We start from the raw sequence: 19897 nt of genomic DNA on the forward strand, positions 1-19897 counted from the left end.
AGCCGAGCTGGCAGCAATTGTGCCATTTCAATCGACATCTGTTACTGATTTCAAAGAAACTTTTGTTGACAACACAAACAAATGCCAAATGCAGGGGGCGGGGGGCAGCAGGGATGCCGACGCCTGGGGGCTCAAGGTACAAACCGTTTGACGCTTGCCTGCGCACGACTTCGGCCCACCGAACACCGCCCACCGCCCCCCTGGCCGAGCTCCTTTGGCCCTGAACCAGACCCAGGACTCACGTGTGGCCCAAAGTGCCGCACAGCTGACGTTAACGTTATCAGCAAGCGGCTGAGCCGGTGAAATTGTGTGGGTCTGTTATCATACCCAGCAATGCAGCAGCAGGAGGGCATGCTCGAAGCGCTGAACTCTTTGCAAGGGTGAAAAGAAGGGCGAAAGAAAAGTAAATCAGTTTTCTTTTACTTATAAAGCTAGCTGTTAAGTGGATTCGTACAATGAAAACGAATTTCGCAAGATAGTAGAGGGTACCTCACAGTCACCATCCTAAACATTCGTCCTGCAACTGTTTGTGTGTGTGTGCTAGCCTGCTCCTGGGCCTCTCCATTGCGAGTGTGTGTTTTTGTTTTCGCCGGCTACAAACAAAGTTGACTGAGGCTGCCAGTTTGCGTGTCTGCGAGCCTGCATTTGAAGGCTGTGCAGCAACGGCATCTGACATGGAGGCACGAAGGAAGCCCTGGCGGTGGGAGCGAGAGGGCGGAGTGTGCGAGCGGGAGAGCCAGTGTGCATGTGGGTGGGTGTGTTTTCGGCGCCATTGTCGATAATAACGATGGACTGAGCCCCGGGTCGCAGGCTCTTTTGTGCGCGTAACATGTGTCAATTACAGGCGCCCACACCCACAAACTCGCACACTCGCACACTCGCACACTGGCACACACGCACACACAAAGAGAGCGGGCGGCAGGAACAGGAACAGCCGGCGCGGCCAGCACACACCCACACACGCATATGCGCTCACTTAGTTTCGCTCTCACACCGTCGATAACTCAAAAAGCTGCCAAAAAGTGTGCGCACATTTTTTATATGCGCCGTCCGAAGTATGCACATATTTTTTATATTTGTGCTGCCGGCATTTGACAGCTAAGCGACGCTGCCCTATGTTAATTTATTTTCACACAGCATTTGCTTTTTGTTTGCTTGTGTGGCGAGGAGGGGGAGGGGGGAATTACTTTCCGCCTCTGTTTTTGTTGGCAAATAAAAAAACTAAATTAAAAAATTTCGAATCGCTGTAACAGGTGGAAAGGCCAGCTGCTAAGTAGAACGGCCAAACTTTGCCTCTCCAAGAGATTTGGATTGGCGGGTGCTTTAAATTAGCAGTTTCCACTTGTTACTTGTAGAAAGCTATTATCAACATATTAATTGAATTACTTCTCTCTGAATATAGTTGCGATGGAATGGGATTGTCATTCATTCCATTGGATTGATTGTGAAAGCTAACAGCGCTCTGTTAACTCAACAGCCGTTAGTTAGGCGATCTCCTATCGTGATCATCATCATCATTCTTTACTTAATTTTGGAGGCTGTTCGTACTCACCACAGCTCTCATTCTCCCCACTCATTTGTGGTTCTATTGCTCTCTGCCGCTCTCCAACGCGAATGTCTGTGGGTATAAAAACCGTGTCCCCACCGCAGCAGCAGTTATTTCTCCGACCCGACGTCGGGTGAACAGATCAGTCGTGCCGCAACTGCAGCTATTTTAATAATACCTATGTGTTCTGGTTTTCTGTGCAAGTAACCGTTGTGATCGTGCGAATAAAAAGTATGTCACTTGGTGGGGGCGCTGCACTGGCATTGAAAAGTGAATTACATTGATCGTGACATGGGGATGGAAAATGTCGCCGAGCCATGTAAATCGATTGAAGGCCCGTGGCCAACCAACCATCCAAAACCTGTGCCAAGAACTGCGTGTGCGCAGAAGCGTTTGGGAAAACTGTGTGACTGGCATACGAAATAAGTCAAGGTCTCCAGCATAAGTAGACGCCAGAACATAAGTCATACGGCATACGGCATACGGCATAATCGCGAATAGCAATGAACTTTGAAGCCGGCGCGTCACTTGATAGCTTCCTTAACCCATGTGGGCCCAAAGGGGTCCGATTACATCAGTTCGCCAATTATGCCCCTGTGCAAAACGTAACTGCATTATTAACAAGTGTTTCGACCACCTTTCCATTGTTTGGCGCTTCGCGATAAGCCGGCACAACAAAGAGCCCCAGACGCCGCGATATCAGTTGAGTTCAGTTCGCACCAGGGCAGGTTCAATGGCTGGTGCGGTTTTATGGATAGATTGCCCACTCAGGGGACCACTTAGCCAGCCGACCAATCTAGGAATCGCAGAGATTAATGCAAGATTATTCACTTAGAGACTCGAAAAATTTTCATGCGCAAGGGGTTAAGGCTGCACTTTCTGTTGATATAAAATGTCGCCATAATAAAAACATTCGCTTGAGTTGTAGATTTCGGATGAAATAATTAGCCGTGTTCCCACATAAAACGCTTTAATAACGATGTAAAAGTAATTAGCCGTTTTTCCCTAACGAGATCGCAATATAATATTTTGTATGCCCCTTTTTATATTGACTTAAATAAGCTGTAGTCATCATCATTGGGTAGTGTAATGACTACAATAGGTGGCGACATCTGGCTTTCCATGCCGGTTTTTAAAATAAAACTCAGTCCCCGTGCTCAAGTGCCACTGCTCCACTTGGGTCCGAATAAATGTTTTGAGTGCATGGAGGGGGTTTTCACAGCCTATACAAGTCGAGACCCCTAAGCACTTGTCACTCCCCCACAGCCCCTCCTAAACCACACCAGCCTTAACTGTTCATGGCGGCTGATAAGAACTTGCGGCCCACAAGCCGTGCAGTAAATCGGTATCAGACAGCACTATGGTGCGCTTATCACTCAGTCACTCGCAGGCGGTTGCCCTAGGCACAAGTGGAACTGGAATCGGACGGGTGGCATCCACAAAGTGCTCCATTTGGCCTTTCCCTAGCTGTCACTAACCATATCCGTACGATTGAGCAATATCTGACTAACTGTTTCGATCATGTTTGCTTTCGCCCCCTGCCCTTTGAAGTGAGCGAGAACGAGAAGCGCCCCGATCTGGAGGACCAGGATCAGGATCAGAATCAGGAGCAGGCTGGCGGCGGGAAAATGGAGATCCTGCTGGAGCTGAACCTAAAGCAGAAGCTGGCCACCCGACTGGGAACCATCCTGCTGGCCACAGTGATCTTCGGCGGCTTTTGCTGGGACAACGCGTTGGCCAGTCTTACACTGGGAGCAGTGGTGGCCCTCCTGCTAAGAAATCCCACCTTCGTCTATGCCTTGGTGATGACCACGTCCAGGGACCTGAAGTAAGTACACGAGTGGCTAATTTCCCGGAGAAACCCACCAACTTCCGTTTTTTTAGGGCTTTCCAGCGATTCGTGGCCCTCAACATCTACCTACTGAGGAAGGACCGCGGCGGATTCACTGTGGCCCGTTGTTTCCAGGAGCAGGCCAGACGCCGCCCCAAGAAGACATGTTTCTTGATGGATGATCGCCGTTTAAGCTTTGCAGAGGCTCTGGAATTTAGCCAAAAGATAGCCGGATACTTTAACGATCGCGGCCTGGAGAAGGGCGACTGTGTGGCCCTTCTGATGGAAACACGTCTGGAGTATCCCTGCATTTGGTTGGGTCTCTCCCAGCTCGGGGTAATCACAGCCCTTATTAACTCCAATCTGCGCGGGGAGTCTCTGCGGCACTCCATCAAAGTGGCCAATGCCAAGGCCCTAATTGTTGGCAGTGAACTCCTGGATGTGCTAAGATCACTGAGGGAGAAGGAGCAGCTGGACGAGGTGCCCATCTATCAGTACACAGATGACGAAGTTCGTGGGGTGGCTGGACATGATCTTTTGCCAGGAGCTGTGGACTTGGTTACTGCTCTAAAGACCCAAAAGAAACTGGAGCTACCGAGTGCCGCCTGTCCTGAAGAAGCTCGTTCCAAATTGCTCTACGTTTACACCTCTGGAACTACGGGCTTGCCCAAAGCAGCTGTGATCACCAACCTGCGGTTCCTCTTCATGTCCGCAGGATCCTACTACATGCTCAGGATGTCCAGCGACGATGTGGTGTACGATCCCCTTCCCCTCTACCACACCGCTGGCGGAATCGTGGGAGTGGGCAATGCCATCCTCAATGGATCCACGCTGGTGCTGCGCAAGAAGTTCTCGGCCAGGAACTTCTGGCTGGACTGCAATCGCTACAACTGCACTGTGGCCCAGTATATCGGGGAGCTGTGTCGCTACCTCCTGGCCACCTCCTACACCCCCGATCAGCAGAAGCACAACCTGCGTCTGATGTACGGAAATGGACTGAGGCCGCAGATCTGGTCGCAGTTCGTCCGGCGCTTCGGGATCCCCCACATAGGAGAGATCTACGGCGCCACCGAGGGAAACTCCAACCTGATCAACATCAGCAACCGAGTGGGGGCCATCGGATTTGTTCCCGTCTACGGATCGAACTTCTACCCTGTCCAAGTGCTGCGGTGCGACGAGTACACGGGTGAGCTGCTCAAGGACTCCAAGGGTCACTGCATCAGTTGTCAGCCTGGGCAAGCGGGTCTTCTGGTGGGCAAGGTGGACGCCCGGCGGGCCGTAAGTGCCTTCCATGGATACGCCGATAAGGGAGCCTCGGAGCAGAAGCTCCTTCGAAATGTCTTCACCTCCGGAGACGTCTTCTTCAACTCTGGCGACATGGTGGTGCGCGACATACTCGGTTACTTTTACTTCAAGGATCGCACGGGAGACACTTTCCGCTGGCGGGGTGAAAACGTGGCCACCCAGGAAGTGGAGGCCATCATCACGAACTGCGTTGGCCTGGAGGACTGCGTGGTCTACGGTGTGCAAGTGAGTTTCAGATATTTTCGATTTCTTTTTATTTAAGTTTAAATCATAAATAATTGAGACCTTATCATCAAATGGTTGGTGGTTGGCTGGACAGACAGGAGTATTTTTTACGATGCCCACTTGAGAAAGATGAATGGAATCTGGCTGTGATTACCGTTTAATAGCAATCTGAAATGTGTTTCTAGATCGCATATATAACTATTGTTTCAGTGTAGCTGAGGGAACTACCCATGTCGCTCTTAGTCACTGGGTTTCTGGGTTGTGCCATGTAGATAACAAGCCACCTGAAACCACAAGCCACAAACCTTGATTTTCACTATCGGCCCTCTTATCTTTTCAGATCCCCCAAGTGGAGGGCAAGGCGGGAATGGCGGCGATTGTGGATCCGGAACGCAAGGTGGACATGGAATACCTGTCCGTGGTGCTTAGGGGCAGTCTGCCCCCCTACGCCCGCCCCCTGTTCATCCGACTGCTGGACGAGATTCCGCGCACGGCCACCTTCAAGCTGAAGAAACGGGAGTTGGCCAAAGAGGCGTATGACATCGGCCAGCTCTCAGATCCCATATACTACCTGAACCGGGACGGGATCTACAGGCCCCTCAGCCAGGAGCAGCACGAGTTGCTGCGATCGGGAAAGGCGGGACTCTGAGCATAGAGGTCCCTTTTGTGCCCACAATTGTATTCCAGCCACTCCTCTGTGTATATTGCAAAACGCTTGTCTGTCCGAATGTATTTTTAACGCTTAAACAACGACTGATTCCGAAAGACCAAAATACCTAAATGCCGAAATAGTGATAAAGTTGTTTCGCTGCTGGCCCAAAATGCCGGCCGCGTTTCTTGGCCATAAAATGGCAGCTTAACCGATAATGGGAGCCAATACGTTTTACGGCCAGAAGATGCTGCTACCGCCACAAGATATATCGAAAGTGTTAAATCCCCAAGATTAAGTTCTCGCTCATTGGCAGCTGCTGCAGTTGCTGCTGCTGCTGTTGCTGTTGCTGCTGCTACTTTTACAGTTGCTGCTGTGCTGTTGCAACATTAACGCCATTTCCGCTCGCTTGCGGCAGCTGCGACTTCGTTGGCCGTCGCCTAAGATAAACGATGTGCAAAATCCATACAAAACAATGGCAGGAGCAGGAAGGCAAGGTCTTGCAACCGCAGCAGCGCAACATCGTCGACGGCCACCAATATCGATGTCGATGTCGATGGCGAAAAAGTTGTGGCAGGCAATCATAAAAAACGAAGAAATGGCAAACAAAGCTGGGCGCCACTTTTCAGGGAGCGAAAATGGCGATGGCGCTGCTCCTGGGATGCCAAAGGTTCTTCGATGGCCAAAAGTTGTTGCAGGCAGTGCAAAGTGGGTCCTTTTCGATTTCGCAGGATCGTTATTGGTATGCTATTTCACTTGGAATATATGCAAGCTCCTTAAGGTCCTGGAATGCACTTTTAAGATATCTATTATGCCTGATTAAGATTACTTGGGTTGCCATACAATGCAAGCGACAAAGGTTCACTACTCTAACGTTTTCTCGGGGGAACTGCAGTTTTGCAGGGATCCTGGGATTCCAATACACAATGTAAAAGCCGGATGCCCGAAATACACATAAAGTTGCAGCTGCAGCAGCTGCCAAACTCCCCGGCCACGCCCCCTGCGCCACGCCCGCTGCGCCCTTTTCGCGACGCCATCGTCGATGTCATAAACAAAATGGCAGTTGTGGGTGCAGAAGTGCATGAATACGTTCGCATAGCTAATAACAATAAAAGCAACAACAAAAACAGCCATTGCAGCTGACACCAACAGGCAACAAGGGAGTTGTTGTTGCAACATCGGTGGTGTTGTTGCTGCTGTTGCCAGTGGCCCCTGTTGCAGTTGTTGTAACTTCGCGTGCGCCTGGGCTGCGTAAGTGGGAAAATTAAAAATTTCTCAATAATTTTTCGAAATGTTCGACAAGAACGTCGCTCGCTGCTGGCATTGTTTCCCGTTCGTCCTGCTCCTGCAGGGCTTGTGCTCATTTAGAAGGCTTCTGGGTGGACAGACGGGCGGTGGGTGGCGAAGGGTGGCGATGGGAGGCGGAGGCCGAAGCTCGGCGACGGCGCCACAGCTGCCATTGGAATTCCAAAGCTATTAAAACGCTGCCAGTGGAGCTACGACCAAACGGCACCAGTGTTTCCGTTTCCTTTCCGCTGCTGCTGTTGCTGTTGCTGCTGCTGCTACTGCTGCCCTTCTCCCGATTCACTTACCCTTTTCCGAAGTGGGGTATTCCAAATTGATTGCTCGACTTAATCTCGGATTTGGCTAGCGTTTTTATGGGCCATCTTCGGGAGGAGAAAGTGCACATGCGGAATATGAATTTGTGTTGCCTACTTCTGGGCTGGCTGTAAAATAAAAGGTGCCATATAAGGTTTCCCTTTAGTTGGTAGCTTCTGTGCAGGAAACCAAATGATGTAAAGAAATTAATCATGTTGCATTTGCATAATCAAACTTAGAACTTATTTAGAGAACTTACATTCAGCATTTGTTACAGGGTATCTGACTACTCGATATCCTTTTCGCCCCAGTTGGTGTGGCTGCTGTTGTTGCTGCTGCTGCTACTGGCTGAATTGGTTTGGATCGCTCCGCTTCAGCTTGTATGCATTTGGGCTTAAAGGTTTTGCTTGCTTTTGTTTTTATGTTTCATACTGCCAGCGCCACCGCCACCCACTCCCCGGCCCCGACACTTTTCTAGCCCACCCCGGGTCCTTGGCGAGCTTTGTCAGTTCGTGCTAATTACATTGCACCTGTGCATGACGTTTGATGTTGGCCTGTCGAGCTTCGACTGTCGCTTGTGTTTGTTGTTGGCCGTTGGCCGGAGAGAGCCAGAGTGTGTGTGTGTGTGTGAGCTTAGCTTGTTTGGTTTTGGCCTTTTTGGGGCGCTGACTGGGCTGCAGCAGCAGCAGCAGCAGAAGCCAGGAGAAGGCAGCAAAAATTAATTAAAAGCCAACGTGCGGCGGCAATGCAATTAAATTCGATTTGGTCGGGACTCGACTGCCGGAGACTCGAGCTGCTATTGGTAGCCGGAGCTCAGCTGGACGGCTGTTGTTGACATCATTTAATACAACAATGCGGCAAAATTATATTTCACAAACGTGTGTTTGTGCAGGAGCGTCAAAAGTTCGCACAATGCAACACACACTCGACTGCGGCCCCTGGCTTTGTGTGTTTTTTGTGCTTTCTGTTTGTTTTTATACGGAATTTCGGCTGGTTTCAGCTGTTTGTCGGCTGATCTGCCTATTTGACCTGTGCCACTCCCCCTTGCCACACACGTCCGCCTTGCCGTGCACTGGTATGTGTGAGCCTTTTGATTCGTGGCACCTTTTGGATTTGACAGTTTCGTAATTAACTGCATTCGGCTGGCCGGCTGTGCTGCATACTTTCGGTGGCGCCTCAATCCGCATTGGCATTTTGTAACGCAATTACTTTTGCCGGCGCTCCAAAACTTTTTCCTATTCATTTCAACTCGGCACTGATGTGGGATTTCGGACTCTGGATTCCGGATTCCAGGAACGGAAAGTTTGCCTCGAATCATGTTGATAGGGAATACGTGACAGCTTGCAGCAGAGCCAGTGGACCGCAGGACGCAGAGGACACACGTGTGTGCGCCGCTTTCTCCGGGTTTTAGCCATTTCACCCGCCACCATTTCACTTTGAAGGCCCACAGCTGGCTCGTCCTGGCCAATCCGCTGTGTTGTTTTTTATGGGGCCACCGCTTTATGCGCCCGCATATTAAACAATTATTGCCAAATGGCGAGCGACAGCTGCGTTGTGTCGCCGATGTCGTTAGTTGGTGGGCATTCGTGGTGGCGTCTCCTGGCGTTCTGTTGCTCTGCTGCTCTGGTATCCCGGCTGGACGAATAGCAGGAGGCCTATGCTGTGCCGAGCTATTTTCCCATTTTTTTTACCATTTCTACCAAAGCAGGACATGGCCAGTAACGTGGGCCACTCCTGCAACGCGGCTTGCTGGGCAGAGCTTGCGTTCGTTGGCGCTCTTTTTTCGCGTTTCAGCGTCTGCTGCAATTTATGTGTATAAATGACAAAAGTACCGTTATTTATGGCCAGCAACCGCAACGCAATTTGGCAACACTTGTTGGCCAATTGGCCAAAATATGAAGGCGGCAACTCAGCTGAGCGAGCAGCACTGTGCCCCGTTCCCCCGGAAATACAATGTTTATATGTAGGCGAGAAGCAACATCTACATATCCACGCAATCACACACATTACCCAATATGAAAATTCAGGAGGAGTTCTCATCTGATGGATTTTCGAATTACCTAGAAATGAAAGGAGAAAGACTGTGAATCAGTTATTCATTTATCGTGCACTTGATGGGAATTCCTATGGTTCACTTATTCATTTAGTGGGTTTAGCTTTATAAGAGGGACAGTGACCATCACATTCATACGACCCCAATTGCAGGGTATCTGTTCAGAGGAGCATCCTTCCCTGGCAACGAACATTTTTTGTGCGCTCCGTGCGAAATTTGAATTTTTATTGCTGATCGAAGCCTGCAGCACATTATATGACAAAGCCTCCCACTTCTGCGCCCCCAAATTATGCGTATTAAGGTCGTTTTGTGGGGGAGTGGGTGACATATCCCAGTTGCTTGATAGCTTGTTGCTGACATAAATCTGCTGCTCCTTGGGCCGTCTGTTTGTGTAAATGTGCCAAATGCACTGGAAGCCCCAGCCACCCAGCGACTCCGATATTGAGTTGACCCTTCTGTTTTGTTGTCGCGCCTTTTATTATGCTAATATTTTTAGGGCATTGCCAAGATTTATTGAAATGGCTGCGGCTGTTCGTCCGTACATACTATATATAGATATTGAATATCCCGATATAGTCCTTGGGCGATGGAAAGGTGTAAGGAGTCCTCGGGCCGTTTGAGCCTGCGGCCACATGGCGTATGCGCGATTTCGGGGGCACAACAATTAAATTGTCATTTGGTCGGTGGCGGTGTCGGTATTGGTGTCGGTGCAAACGCTTGTTGCTGCTTGTCTCGCCTCGTGTTGCATAATTGGCAACGTTTTTGCAATTAAAACAACTAATTGGCAGCAAAAACTATTCGGCAGCCAGAGCAGCAGATGTTAGCTGCTCGTTGCTGCGAAGGCAAATGCGGTGGTGCCATAAAAAACGATGCGAAAAATTAGTTGCATAAATTTCTGCTGAAAGTTGCAACTTTGCGGGGCTGGCTAATTGAAGGTGGGGTGGCGGGGCAAGTGCTGAACTGTGTTTCCCCTTTCGAAAAAGTGTCCAGCAGCGGCGAACTGAACTGGCCAATATGAATGTGTTTTTTGGTTTGACAACTATTTTGCTTCTCCCTAATTTCTGCGTTCCAGGACAAAGTAGTTGAAATTTAATGGATGGCAGCCCTCAACATGCCACACATTTTAAAGGAAAAGCTCTAAAAAAAAGGGTTAAAGCACAGGTGTTTCTGCTTTGTTCGATTCTCGTAGGCTTCGGGCTCAGTCCAGAGATAAAAGTGTAGCTGCCGGCTTTCACTCCCCCTGCTAACGTGGATTGTTGTTATGATTTTACAACAATATTATTTTTCCATCAACAGCATCAGCAAAAATCAATCAGGTTCAATTAAATTGCTGCCAACGGACACAAAAAGAGGCGGCAAAGCTCCAAAAAAAAGGGAGACTCATGCAGCCAGAATGCAATTATCCAGAATTAATTTTACATAAAAATTGTGTAGAACAAAAAGGTTTGTCAGCTACAGAAATTAAAATGCCAATTGTAAATTGCAATTAAGAGTCGAAGAGCAGGCAAGAAATTAAAATATGGCCCGTCCTGGCAAATCAATCAAACCTAATTGCCTGCTTATAAATACGAGCATGCGACTATGTAAACACGGTAATAACATTTGCACTATTGCACACGCATCTATGTGTGTATGTGTTGTTTTTGTTGCGTTTGTTGTTTGCGAATAAATTTAACTATGGCAATGCGCAAATACAAAATACAAAAAAGACAAATGCTGGCTACATATTGTGTTGCACGCATATATAGATTTTGCCCAAATGTGTGGCCCCGAGTGTGCGTGTGGGTGTTTTTTGTGCGTGTGCGAGCTACATTTACACAAGTGCAAAAATTCCCAAAACACAAATCCTAAAAAAACATTTGTTACTTTTTGCGGGCTCCCGGGGCGAAGGTGGCAAGGGGGAGACCACACTCGCACACACCAAAATCCACACACACACCCTCTCCAGCTGAATGCAGGCCACCGCCTTCCATTGGTATTAGTGGGTCTTGTGAAAACACGGCGGTGTGTTTCGTCACTAGCGTAGTCCTGCCCATCGAGGGGTCCTTGTCGGAGAAAGTATCTATTGGTATTATTGTTTCCCAACTCTAATCTGCAAGGCCTCTTGGAAAGCAGCCTAATCCCCCAAGTGCGTAGAAAGGAGGTCAGCATACGCATCTATCACTATGCTAGTTTAACCATTTTCAATCCTTTGTAACTACTCAGCTGAGTTGCCAGTTCATACCCACTAGCGAAAATATCAAGCTCTTATGCTCGAATCCTTCTTTCCAATCGTTTCAGTCAATTCCCTCTGTAGGCTACGCCCTCTGACATTTAGCCGACTAGAATTGTCGTCCATATTTGCATACATTGTCCCATGGTCCAGAGACCTGGGAACCAAGTGCTGGCCAGAAAGACCTCCGCCTTTCAGCCCACTCCTCCAGCGATTGTCGCCTTCGAGCCGAAAGATTGTAGTCCTCTTGTTGCGCATGAATGTACAACATTTTGTCTATTCGAGCTCGTAAATTCGAGATTATTTTGTGGTGCATTTAAATTTAGCAACCAGAGGAGCAGAGATATGGATGCTCCGATCCGCTCCACCATGCCTGTTTGGCCATCGCACTTAAAGTGAATTTTGCGGTTTGACTGCCGCTGAATGGAAATAGGAACGACCGAGGCACTTGAGCAGCAGAAGTCCGAGCCCGATCTGCCTCCCCACTTAGGCCTGCTCTTGGTCTTTCAACTTGAATGCAATTAGAAAGTAAAACGACTACAAATTGTCTTGCCGGGGCATTGATTGATTTCCGAGGAAATGGGGAAATTGACGCCGCAGATCCAAATCCAAATCCCAATCCCAGTCCCCGAGCTGCGAGTCGGGAAAGTCGGCAGCCGAGCGGAGCGGAATCCGTCTAAAAATACCACTCTGCATCTCGCTTTTCCTCTCCATCTCCATTTCCATCTCCATCTCCGTTTCGTTTTCATTTCCATTTTCACCGAGTGCATTAGGAGATCCAAAACGAAGGAAAAACACATGTAAGAGGACGAAACATTTCTAATGACTGCGGTGACACTTTTGTGGAAGTGCACACAGCCAGTCGGAAAATGCACACACTCGTAGGACTGTGGGTCTCTGAATCTCTGAATCTCGGGTACATATACATATATACATAGGTGCGGATACGGAGAAGTCGGGAGTCTGGGAGTCGAGTTGCATACCTGTGCATTCTGCCGGATAAAATTAGAACGTGAAAGTCGCTGCAGTTGACAGCGTAAAAATGCGTGAACTTAGGAACAGGAAAGCGACGGCGGGGTGCCACAATATGCAACTATATATGTTTCTCCGATTTTCTGCCGCCAATGCATGAACCAATGCCAAATTAATAACGAAACCGAAAGGCGGCTCCAAATTACACTTGCCACTGACTTGGGCTCCCTGCTACCCAACTCCTTTGGCGAAACTTTTCCCGAACTTCCGCCGATTGACGCATAAACTTTCGAATTACCGAAAATGATTTGAGACCACCCCATGGCCTCCCCCCTATACTTCAAACATATTTTTAGCCCATTTTATTTACATATTTATTTTTATTTTATTGGTACAAAACAACAGGCACTACTCGTAAGCGAGTTTAATGGCACATTTTCGGATATGGAGACATGGAAAAGCTTAATGTTTTTTAGAAACATTTTGATTAAATTACAGCTCAAATGCCTCAGTAAGTTTTGAAAACAACAAACGATAAATGAAACTTTAAAAATTAAAGTATGTTGAAGGGAGTGAGTCAAAGGAGAAATTAGTCAACTGTTTTTAGTCACTAATTGATTAAAATTTGCAGCAAAATAACTGAAAAGATCGGTTGTCATGAACCTCTTTTGAAGTAACTTGCATAAAAATCTGATTGAATAATAATGACAGGTAAGTTAACTTATTGCATTTTTGTTGGACTCCGAGAGGAGCTGCCATGTGGCGAGTTTTGAGCTGGATAACTCCGCATTGGCCCCACTGTTCGCACTGCAGCTGTGTGCGTATCTGTTTGCGTGTCGGTGAGCCGCTGCCTTGGTGTGAGTGCGATCGGGCGTCTCGCTCTGGCCGCAGCGGCGGCACTCGAGTCGCAGTCGACTCAAAGTCACCAGAACATCGTCGACGGACTCGAGTTTTGTTCCGCCGATCAGTTGTGTCTTGTGCGTTGTGCGGTGAAGTTGCGCCTTCGTTCTGAAGCCTGAAAAGCTGAGCACCAGAACCTCTGGACATCTGAACGTCTGAATATCCAGCAGCTACTCGGACCGTGCGGTGCATCCTTCTCCAGACTGAGACCAAGATCCGATTCCAGCCTTAGCCCCACAAATCGACCCCACAAATCGCCGCTTTCAAGATGAGAGAAATCGTGCACCTGCAGGCCGGCCAGTGCGGCAACCAAATCGGCGCTAAGGTAGGTCTCGTCACTAGTCTCTTTTGCAACTCGCATTTTCTCGAGTCGGCCGATCGCCGATTTCTGGTGGCACTTAATTTATTCAGATTGCCCGAAAACGTTTTTCAATGAGTTTCCAAAATGATCGGCTGCGACGCGCGGTTCGATGTCGCCGCCTTTTTCAGCGCATTCAGCAATTAAAGCGAAAGAAAATTAACAAAAAACGAGCAGAGATACGTTAAATAAAAAATGCAAAGTGCAAAAAGTGGACGTTGAAAGAAACTTATTTTGAGCTCGTCTGGCACTCGATATGCCCTTTCTGCTTCGCGACGAAGAAAAAAAGAAAACGGGTTGGGCCGGCTGCAGATCACGAAAAGTGATTCATGGCAAACCCTGCCGGGGAAATTGGGCGGGGAACTTTGGGAGGGAGCATTATGTTTGGCTGAGGCGCAAATCAGCGAGGAAACTTCTGGGGACTACTGCAACTTTGGGCCGAGGAGGGAAATCTCTCGAATTATCTGACGGGAGAAATCTTTTCGCTTTGCTTGAGTTTCCTGCGCTCCAAAGAAACCACAAAAATTGCAATAAACGAAGCAATAGTATGTAAAGAAAGCTTTGTTGGTTGGGCAATATAACTTGATTTCAGTTGGTAATCACTGGAGTAGTAACTGAAAGCCATCATTCATGTTTATGAATATAATGTACACATTAATCCAATATTCAAGCCAATAAATAAATAATGGGGAACAAGTTCCCCCTAGCAAATACACAAATATTTATAAGAGGCTTCCCCTTCATCCAACGAACTGCAGCTGTTCTAATCTTTCCTAGAATTACGGGTAGAGTATCCGATGAACAATAGTGCCAACCACTACTGGGCTTTTATCAATCGGAGTGAGCGAGAAACGGAAACTTGAGTAATAAAAACGATCGTAGCCATTGGGTTCTGATCTGTACATATGATGGATATAGGATAGTCCACCCAATCCAATCAGCACGCCCCAAAAACCAAGTGCAGTTCTTCGCAAAGAGGAGGCAGGCAGGCAACCGGCTTTGGCGAACTCAGTTGTTTTTTGGCAATACCAGTTTGGAGCGATGTGTTTCTTACAAGTGGGTCCCCGCTGAGTGCACTTTTCTGCATCATCAATGTCAATGCCACAGACTCCAATTGCCCCCCAGTGCAAAGTGGGTCGCTGATAAAGCCACATCGTAGCACACTCACGAAAGATAAGCCCGCGAGTCTTAATCATTTGATGTGAGTCAATTTGGGGAGAATTAGACGACGCAGCGACTGACTGACTAGTCAGCAGCTTCAATTTAAAAGCAAACTCGCCTGCCTTTTCGGCTTCCCGGAATTTCGGCAATAGCAATGGTTTTATGGGGCAGCGCTCGTAGGTATATAAGTACTGAATGAGATATGATGGGAAGTTTGTCTGGTAATTTGAGCAGCGAACCCCCCTTGGTAATGTGAGACCCCAAAAAGCAGGGAAACTGAGAAAGAAAAAACTAACAGCTGAGTGGACAAGCGGCTTCTTGAATAGGAATGGCCCTCTGCCAGCCCGAAAACCGCACAAGTGCAGGAGAGGAAGGAAGTGACTCACCGAACCTGTCCTGTATACGATTACAGGATACCGGGGTTGCCCACTGGCCACTCTGTGTGCGATTCCCCTTTTGGCTCGAGCCACGACGATGAATGCATACTAAGTGAACGGCCTCCGAGATTAAGTAGGATCCAAGGGGCCGTCCAGATCCGAAGTCAATAAACCCGGGGCTCTCTTTCGGAATTCTTATCGCCTTCCTCCGTCTTTTTTGACACTCCACAGTAGCTGCGGGAAAAGACAAAAGTCAAGAGTGGGCGTGGGTGCGGGTGCGGGGCCCTTCAATCGCGGAATTTTCCTCCTCGGATGCCAAATGCTTTATATGTTGTGAAAATTGCACTCTCCGTCTCTTTGTATAGCCAGCGATCCTCTGCAGAAAGAAGATGGGCTCCAAGTTCACGCTCGAGTGATTCCCTCCTCGCGAGTCTCGCATAGACGCAGTGCAGTCGCGGATTGGGGGAGTGGAGGAGTCTCTGGCTCCCAGACATGCAACACTTAATGAGGGCGTCTCGATTGCCAGTCGCCAGATGATCGCATGCTAGAGGCGTGGCCAGGGGCGGCGGTCCCGTCTCCAAAGGGGGCTTAGACCAGTTGCAGCTACTAGACTCCAGGCAGCAGAGCTTTGCGAGCTAATTGCACGAATTGAAGATTGGACTCGCCAGCGAAGCTGTTAGAACAGATGTGGTCTGTTTTCGTGGATGAACTAATTGTCGAAAAGCATACCAATGAACTCCGCTTTCATAATAGATAGTTTGGACAGATGTGAAGGAAAGAAACATGTACTCCTAGGACCTACTATCTTCCCATACAAGCATCTTGCTTGGGGCTTTTTAAGATACAGTTGGCCAGTTTCATTTGAAGAACGTTTTCCATCACAAACAATGAACCGTAAGCGAGTTTTCTTCACCAAATTGAATTCTCGCCACCGATCGTGTTCACCCGAAATAAATCTGGCCGAAAAGCCATCAATCTATAATTGCAATCTAACTGTGCCTCCGTTCATGCCTCCAACTGCCGTTCACCGAATAGGCCAACAGTTTTCCAACAAATCCATTATCTGGCAAATGAAAATCCAAGGTGGAGCATTAGTCGAATAGAAAAGTACAGCGATCAGCGATGGTCGTGCCCGAGGGGGGTGAAGTGGAAATGGGGGGCCGTGAAAAACGACTTTTCACTTCAACAGTTTTGTGTGCTAATTCGGTTTTCATATTTGTTGCTGCCGCGTGTGGTTTTGTTTTCTGTTTGCTTGGCCTTATAAGCCGCGCTTTGTTGCTGGAGCTTCATAATTGCAGCGGCCACACTCCAATTAAATTTGATGATCTTGCTAAGATTGCAGTTGGCAGAGATTCACTTCGTTGCTGTAGTTTCCGCCCCTCTCCGCTGGGCCTTAAATAAACAAAGAAATGCAGACGCCATGGGTAGCTCCACTCCTCCTTCCCCCATCCCCAGCTGCAACCCCATCCCCATCCCCAGTTGCCAGTGCCTTTGTTTATAGTCGCACACGTCAAGTTCAAGTGCCAAAGGGAAACAACTCAGACGGCGGACATCGCTAACATTTTTATTATTTCCCCTGTTCCTCGGCGGAGAATCTCGGGGACTGTTGCCAAGCCAGCCGCGTTTCGCTCCGTTGGAGGGGCCATGCTGATCCCCAAAACCGATCCCTAAATAGTCGCCCAATGATCTCCGGAGGCACCCAAATTTGGTTCTTGTTAAACGCAGCACAACAATTGCAGAGCACTTCCTCAATAAATCGCCGCGATGGCTGTGTATCCATGAGATACGTAATTTATCGCTTTCGATCGGGTCACTGGAGGGGAGGGGGAGTGTGTCTAAGGAGGTGGCCCCGTCTAATGGTGGGTCATTGGCCTGCAGTCTCTAATTCTTGGCCCCCGATGAGTCAGCAGTCGTGTATCTCTCACACTGCCATCACATCCCATCCCATCCCATCGCAACCCATCCCATTCTGCTCTGCTCCGCTATTTTTAAATGCATTTCTCCCCAGGAGCGGCGTGTCGTGGAAATTTTGTCCCATACAGTGAGAGGGACAGGGTTTTTTATTTAATTTTTACCAGCCCGGACGCATTTTTTAAATTTAGCACTAAATCAGGGCATGTTCGGCGGCGTCCAAAACTGACGTTTGAAAAACTAAACATAAATTCGGTTTTCCCTTTTTTCGGGGCAATCTGTCTCACTTCTGACTGCGCCATCGGAGGCCCCCTATATGGACAGGCCAGGCCAGGCCAGGCCGTCCGCATCCGCATTTAGCCCATATATATACTCGTACTTGTGTATTTTCCAAACCTCAAACTTTATGGGCTGCGGCTGCGCCTTGTTGTTTGTCACATTTTCACATCGGAGGAGTCTAGAATGGTTCTTGGGTGCCGCTCTATGTTTTTTTGGATTTCGGGCGGATTCTGTGGCTGCGGCCATATGTCAGGGCTCAACATGAACTCTGACATGGCTGGGTGGGCACAATTACTCAACTTGATGAACGGCTGCGGGAATATTTAGTGGGTCTTTGTGCGGACTAAAGAATCCGCAATCGCCAAGAGCTCCGCCGGGTCCATAAAGATATCATACGGGCTGTCCGATAAGGATGAAAGATCTCCGCTGGAGTGGCGGATAAGGAGCTGCCAAGATGCGGGATGCAGCTTCTTATCTCAATGGCGTATGTTATGTACGTATATTTATTTCTGAGAAACATGGCAAGTTTTCTTTGAACGAAGCATTTGACGTTCAGCGAATTTGTTAATTGGTTTAATATGGGTTGAGCTTGAAAAACTCATACTAATTACTTCTAATCAAACGAGTTTCTTGCCAGTTAATGAAGCGCAATAAATATGGCTTTCTTTCTTAAGCAATCTGAAGAAGTTATGATGATAGGATCCAGCTTTGAGGACAATTTCCTAACACACTTTCCCTTTGCTTTTCCGCAGTTCTGGGAGATCATTTCCGAGGAGCACGGCATCGACAGCAATGGCATCTACGTAGGCGACAGTGATCTGCAGCTGGAGCGCGTCAGTGTCTACTACAACGAGGCATCGGGTAACACTTTGCCATATCATAAGATGGCCCAATGGGTTTCACTAATCGCATCCCCTTTCAGCAGTCACGCGGTCGTCGGGAGGCAAGTACGTGCCCAGGGCCATCCTGCTAGATCTGGAGCCCGGAACCATGGAGTCGGTGCGTTCCGGTCCCTACGGACAGCTCTTCCGGCCGGACAACTTCGTGTACGGACAGTCGGGAGCGGGCAACAACTGGGCCAAGGGTCACTACACCGAGGGCGCCGAGCTGGTGGACAATGTCCTGGACGTGGTCCGCAAGGAGTGCGAGAACTGCGACTGCCTGCAGGTGGGTACTTTTGGATGAGAACGAGATATTGTGGTACTGATTCCGTATGTCTTTAGGGCTTCCAACTGACGCACTCGCTGGGCGGCGGCACTGGGTCCGGAATGGGCACCCTGCTGATCTCGAAGATCCGCGAGGAGTACCCCGACCGCATCATGAACACCTACTCGGTGGTGCCCTCGCCCAAGGTGTCGGACACCGTGGTGGAGCCATACAACGCCACGCTGTCGATTCACCAGCTGGTGGAGAACACAGACGAGACGTACTGCATCGACAACGAGGCGCTGTACGACATCTGCTTCAGGACGCTGAAGGTGTCGAATCCCAGCTACGGAGACTTGAACCACCTGGTCTCGCTGACCATGTCCGGGGTGACCACCTGCCTGCGCTTCCCCGGCCAGCTGAACGCCGATCTGCGCAAGCTGGCGGTCAACATGGTTCCATTCCCGCGTCTCCACTTCTTCATGCCCGGATTCGCGCCGCTCACCTCGCGCGGATCGCAGCAGTACCGCGCACTCACCGTTCCCGAGCTGACCCAGCAGATGTTCGACGCCAAGAACATGATGGCCGCCTGTGATCCGCGCCACGGCCGCTACCTCACGGTGGCCGCCGTCTTCCGCGGCCGCATGTCCATGAAGGAGGTGGACGAGCAGATGCTGGCGGTGCAGAACAAGAACAGCTCCTACTTCGTGGAGTGGATCCCGAACAACGTGAAGACCGCGGTGTGCGACATCCCGCCGAAGGGCCTGAAGATGTCCTCCACGTTCATCGGCAACACCACGGCCATCCAGGAGCTGTTCAAGCGGATCTCCGAGCAGTTCTCGGCCATGTTCCGGCGCAAGGCCTTCCTGCACTGGTACACCGGCGAGGGCATGGACGAGATGGAGTTCACCGAGGCGGAGAGCAACATGAACGACCTGGTGTCCGAGTACCAGCAGTACCAGGAGGCCACCGCCGACGACGAGTTCGACCCGGAGGTCAATCAGGAGGAGGTCGAGGGCGATTGTATTTAATGGTGTGGCCAGAGGAATGAGGGGCGTGCGTGACGGCAGGGGGGATAGGGATGTCCGCTTTCTGCGCGGCATGCGCCACCAGCTGGCGGCCAAGCACTGCAGCATCCTGTGACCCCCGCCGTTGGACACACACACACAGTCACAGCAGACGCAGACCACACACCACCACAATCATCACACACGGACAGGAAGGACATGCAGACGGACAGGAAGGTCAAGCGTAGTTAGAACATCAAACGGAAATGTTCCCAAGCCCCTGCTTCCGCTACTCCCCATCATCCAGCTCGTCATCCATCATCGCCTATCCCGCATCATCTCGCATCTCACATCTGACATCTCGCA

General features: G+C 49.4%; 2 protein-coding genes and 1 pseudogene across 4 annotated transcripts; 2 read left to right on the top strand and 1 right to left on the bottom strand.

Moving 5' to 3' along the window:
• The first annotated feature begins 1662 nt into the window (after positions 1 to 1662).
• LOC6618788 (long-chain fatty acid transport protein 4) lies at positions 1663 to 5698 on the top strand. 2 transcript variants are annotated; one of them, XM_032715689.1, is made up of 4 exons: positions 1663 to 1777; positions 3098 to 3374; positions 3431 to 4907; positions 5248 to 5698. In XM_032715689.1, coding segments are annotated over exons 1-4 (2064 nt in total). In that variant the 5' UTR covers positions 1663 to 1776; the 3' UTR covers positions 5557 to 5698. The 2 variants fall into 2 exon arrangements, with proteins under 2 accessions (XP_032571580.1, XP_002043038.1); XM_002043002.2 differs by lacking the exon at positions 1663 to 1777 and adding an exon at positions 2939 to 3031.
• A 3479-nt stretch (positions 5699 to 9177) lies between these two features.
• LOC116800490 lies at positions 9178 to 9842 on the bottom strand (annotated as a pseudogene).
• Positions 9843 to 13358: 3516 nt separating this feature from the next.
• On the top strand, positions 13359 to 19652 carry LOC6618789 (tubulin beta-3 chain). 2 transcript variants are annotated; one of them, XM_002043003.2, is made up of 4 exons: positions 13359 to 13617; positions 18131 to 18239; positions 18301 to 18545; positions 18602 to 19652. In XM_002043003.2, exons 1-4 carry the CDS (start codon positions 13561 to 13563, stop codon positions 19553 to 19555), a joined length of 1365 nt encoding a protein of 454 aa, XP_002043039.2. In that variant the 5' UTR covers positions 13359 to 13560; the 3' UTR covers positions 19556 to 19652. The 2 variants fall into 2 exon arrangements, with proteins under 2 accessions (XP_002043039.2, XP_032571406.1); XM_032715515.1 differs by having other exon boundaries at positions 18304 to 18545.
• The last annotated feature ends 245 nt before the right edge of the window (positions 19653 to 19897 follow it).

Source organism: Drosophila sechellia, chromosome 2R, assembly GCF_004382195.2.
Source record: "Drosophila sechellia strain sech25 chromosome 2R, ASM438219v1, whole genome shotgun sequence".
In the NCBI taxonomy this organism is placed as follows: domain Eukaryota; kingdom Metazoa; phylum Arthropoda; class Insecta; order Diptera; family Drosophilidae; genus Drosophila; species Drosophila sechellia.